General features: G+C 44.9%; 2 protein-coding genes across 2 annotated transcripts; both read right to left on the reverse strand.

Moving 5' to 3' along the window:
- Positions 1 to 2,349: 2,349 nt before the first annotated feature.
- LOC134021942 (histone H2A) lies at positions 2,350 to 2,807 on the reverse strand. The gene has a single exon (XM_062463069.1). It carries the CDS (start codon positions 2,785 to 2,787, stop codon positions 2,401 to 2,403), a length of 387 nt encoding a protein of 128 aa, XP_062319053.1. The 5' UTR covers positions 2,788 to 2,807; the 3' UTR covers positions 2,350 to 2,400.
- A 584-nt stretch (positions 2,808 to 3,391) lies between these two features.
- Positions 3,392 to 4,276, reverse strand: LOC134021938 (histone H1-like). Its single transcript, XM_062463063.1, has one exon. The coding sequence runs from the start codon at positions 4,255 to 4,257 to the stop codon at positions 3,649 to 3,651; it is 609 nt and encodes a 202-aa protein (XP_062319047.1). The 5' UTR covers positions 4,258 to 4,276; the 3' UTR covers positions 3,392 to 3,648.
- Positions 4,277 to 4,611: the final 335 nt, after the last annotated feature.

A 4,611-nucleotide genomic window follows, 5' to 3' on the forward strand; every position in this document is an offset into this window, starting at 1 on the left:
AAGTACTCCAATCCATAATCCATAACAGTGATTACCAAATCAATACATTACTTACACATGGCAATTTATTTAGTGTGATAAATGACTAGCATGATTGATTTTATTTTATTATTTCTGTCAGCAAAATACATCCATCAGAAACCATCAGTCAGGAAATTGCATATTGCAATTACTAACAATGCATGTACATGTATGTAAATAGTTGTTAATTGCATTCATTTTTAAAAAGGTTGTGCATTATTATTTTTGAAATGCTTTATTGAAAATTACACATGCACACTTATGTTAATAGTCGCATACATTTTCTACTCCTATATTTCTTTCTTGATTTTATTTTGTTGTGAATAATTGCTTTTGAAAATTCAATTTAAAATGACCTCAGCTTGAGCAGGTGAGTAGGTCTTACCTGTACACCAGGCCCAGCTGAACACAAAAAAACAACAAGGGCAATAAACACATGTTCACTCTCACTGAGAACATGTCAGCTCAAAAGGGTCAATTAGGCCCCCAGACTCTCAGCTCACATTGCCCTGACACACTTCCAGGAGGGAAGGGAAAATACTTGTAGAGGCTTATGTCGATAGTTTTGTGGTCTCTTTTTGATGCAGTTGTGTTTTATAGGTGAGACTCAACAATACCAAATGAACTTCAGTTCATTTTACTTTCTGGCAGGGTCACAGACAGAGGTCAAATCTAGCACAGAGGCCCCTACCTGAAAAAGACTACCAACGTGATATCATAAACAGTCTAGGAATTTGTACATTAAAGATCCTGTAAAGTGGACCTGAAAACTAAGGGTGCTTTCACACCTATTAATCCGTTTGCTTGGTCCGAATCAGTGGATGAGTTGCTACTTTGTTGCATTTTTCATTAGTTCCGGATAGTGTTCACACGGTCCTGTTTTAAGCGAACCAACGTGTGTAAAAAAACAATGACGTTTGTAAAAAAAACAATGACATACTGTCGTACAGGTTGTTAATCTATTGGACAGAAAATGTGTGAGGGAAAATCACTTGTCACGAACAACAATGGAGCAACAGTAGCGTATTGCGATTGCAATACTATCTTTAATTGTTATGATTTGGTGTTGCACGACCAAGTTTTTTGGGTTGCTCGTTGGTCTTTTACTCAGGATTATATCCAGGTTATCAAACCATGGGAATTATTTTTTTGACGAGCTACCACTTTTGCCATTGAACATCACGCACTTTTAGCTGTCTACGTTTTTTATTTTTGAACCAACATTGGTCCACCGTGCAACAATGACCCTTTATTTCAGTATATCACTAAATAATTGTAATTCCTCACTCTTATGTGTCTCCACAGGTATCTCTGCAATATGATCATCAGCCCATATTTGCCGAAGAGCCTTCACTTCATCATTCCTCCACGTTTTCCCTAAACTAATTTCGCTGTTAATGAGTGGCACGGCTGTCTCCGCCAAGTGTAAATTCCTTTTTCAACCCACAATGCACTACATTTTGGTTTGCTTCCTGGAATAGATCAATATTAAGTCCGATTACGTTCAGACCTAAAGCGAACTGAACCATGGTTCACTTGGAACCGGACCGAGTCCCGTCTTTTTAGGGGGACCATGGTTCGGTTGTTTGGTCCGCACCAGAGTTCGAATGCGTGTTCTCACCTCTCCAAACGAACCGGACTTTCAGAGAAAACGAACCATGGTCTGATTGAAACGGACCAAACATGTCAGGTGTGAAAGCACCCTAATTATAAGTTTGCCACACCACAGAATAATGTGTTATTAACTACCCATCCAAATTCGAATGAAAAAATAACACCGACAAGTATGTTAAATTAGGCTTTGAAATCGTGAAAAATCAGCAGTCTTCTCTGCTTGAGACTGGGGGGCGTGTCGCCTGAAGGAGCTGAATCTCCGCCCCTCGCTGCCTACCTCCGACCCAGATAATGGACGCTACGTCAAGCCGAACAAAACCGAATAGAATTACAATTTATTTGTTCAATGAGTGAAACATACATGCATATAAATGAAATGTTCCCCTGAGCTGTTACAGTAAAAATGGACACCAGACAGCAAGCTCTCCAACTAGGCTACTTTTAACACATTAGCTACCATTTCACCAAAATATCATTCTACACCGAGTAGCCTAATATCAATTTAGCGGTTTTCACCAACTCATACCAGATACCTCTGCTATTCATTCGAATTTGGATGGGTAGTCAATAACACATTCTTTGGTGTGGCGAACTTAAAACTCGTTTTCAGGTCCACTTTACAGGATCTTTAAATATGTATTGTAGCTTTCATTTAGAGTCCACCAAACTTGTCACTTGATAAGAATTGAAAGACAATGCGCTTTTGAAGAGAAGTGGGTGGCTCTTAAAAGAGCCTTTGGGGAACGTGAAACAAAGGTTTAGTCTTTACTTGGCCTTAACGGCCTTCTCGGTCTTCTTGGGGAGAAGAACCGCCTGGATGTTGGGCAGCACTCCACCCTGAGCGATCGTAACGCCACCGAGAAGTTTGTTGAGTTCCTCGTCGTTGCGGACGGCCAGCTGCAGGTGACGGGGGATGATACGGGTCTTCTTGTTGTCACGAGCCGCGTTGCCGGCCAACTCCAGGATCTCAGCGGTGAGGTACTCCAGCACGGCGGCCAGGTAGACGGGTGCGCCAGCTCCCACACGCTGCGCATAGTTGCCCTTGCGGAGAAGCCTGTGAACACGACCCACGGGGAACTGGAGCCCGGCGCGGGATGACCTGGTCTTGGCCTTAGCCCTGGCTTTGCCTCCGGTTTTGCCTCTTCCGCTCATCTTCGCGATATTTCTGTTCAAACGAGTAGTGAAAAGCGTCTGTCGGAGTACAGACTTTATAGGCTAGCTGGTGGTAAACGCTTTCATTGGTCACAATGTCGGTTGGGTCTTGATCCAATCGTAGGTGGTGACAAACTCGGGGGTGGAGCCATTCTCTCTCCTGCAGAAGGCGCGTTTGGTCGCCTTGTCTCCCTCCCCTCCTCACTTCACTTTGTTCATCCAGTCGCTCCTCCTTTAAGGCGCCAATCACATACATTAATGTGGCATGGATGGATGAATGAATGCAAAGTCCACTATACATTCGTCAATCGTGGAGTGACAACAGTTTCATATATCCACATACATATTTATCAGAGCTATAGGCCTAGAATTATCCAGTTGGTGATAGTGGTTTTAAATTGGATTTGCACCCTTAATATTCCAGGCAACTATTTGCAAGTTGCTAATAGCAGAAGCACCATTTATATGCAGCTCTACAGTTCCACGAAGCCCTTTCACCAATGAAAGTCTCATGCAACGTATATTTCTCAAATTAGCTAGCTGTATCATGTTCTTCATTTGTCATGGTTTTCTCGCTAGATTATCCCAAATGGGAAGTGCCATTGCAACTAGTCCATTTGCTTTTTTGTATCTTATTTATCATCGATTTAGCTAATGTCTGAGACTAAGATAATTTAAGGTGCAACAGAAGTGGGTTCCAAAGACTCCAAGTTAACTAAGCATTATGAAAGACCATCATGCATGTGTAAGTGTTTGGTAGCCTACACGAGCAAACAACATGGTCATCATGCACATTTCAGGACAGGTGGGTGGCTCTTAAAAGAGCCTTTTTTTGTAATACGGACAGACGCGGACTAAGGTTTACTTCTTCTTAGGCGCTGGTTTCTTTGCCTTGGCTGCCTTGGGCTTGGCTGCTTTGGGCTTGGCTGCCTTCTTGGGACTCTTGGCCACTGTTTTCTTGGGTGTTGCGGTCTTCTTCACCTTCTTGGGGCTCTTGGTTGCCTTCTTGGCTGCCGCGGGCTTCTTAGCCTTCTTGGGTGACTTCTTGACAGCTGCGGGCTTCTTCGCAGCGACCTTCTTGGGCTTTTTGGCAACAACGGGTTTCTTGGCGACTGCCTTTTTGACTTTCGGAGCGGCGACCTTCTTAACGGGCTTCTTTGCCTTGGCCTCCGCCTCCTTGTTAATCTTAAAAGAGCCCGAAGCGCCCGTCCCTTTGGTCTGGACCAAGGTTCCTTTGGTGACGAGGCTCTTCACTGCGATCTTGACGCGGGAGTTGTTCTTCTCTACGTCGTAGCCGTCGGCCGCCAGGGCTTTCTTGACCGCTGCCAGGGACACGCCGCTTCTCTCCTTGGAAGCGGACACCGCCTTGACGATCAACTCGCCGACGCTGGGTCCAGCCTTCTTGGGCTTGGCTGCCGCCTTCTTCTTGGGTGCCTTTGCAGGAGCGGGAGCTGGAGCGACTTCTGCCATGTCTAAACACTCGTGGGACGTGTGCGATTTGAATGTGCGAGGCTGCTGTTTAGCGCTGCGGCGATCAGAGCGCTGACTTTAAATACAACATGAGAACTGTATAGACTCAACCCTCAACCCAGTTTCTCTCCGTTGCTGCTATCCGTTGGCACTTGTGTTTTCTCCCGGTGAACAACGGGCTAAAAAATCCCTGTTGGAATTGAGCTGCGGTCTGGAAGTAAATCGGGCAGCAAGCAGCCTTTTCAACGTTCAAAATAAAACGGTATGTGGACCGGAGGCACTCTATGTTTTGTTGTGGCCGGCTCAAATCATCGCCGTTGTCCTCGCGGAGGGAGCTCTGCGCACCGTGTTGTT

Source organism: Osmerus eperlanus, chromosome 6, assembly GCF_963692335.1.
Source record: "Osmerus eperlanus chromosome 6, fOsmEpe2.1, whole genome shotgun sequence".
NCBI lineage: Eukaryota > Metazoa > Chordata > Actinopteri > Osmeriformes > Osmeridae > Osmerus > Osmerus eperlanus.

Excerpts from the sequence above, each read along its gene's own strand:
- LOC134021942 (XM_062463069.1), bottom strand. The coding sequence starts at position 2,787 with ATGAGCGGAAGAGGCAAAACCGGAGGCAAAGCCAGGGCTAAGGCCAAG.
- LOC134021938 (XM_062463063.1), bottom strand. The coding sequence starts at position 4,257 with ATGGCAGAAGTCGCTCCAGCTCCCGCTCCTGCAAAGGCACCCAAGAAG.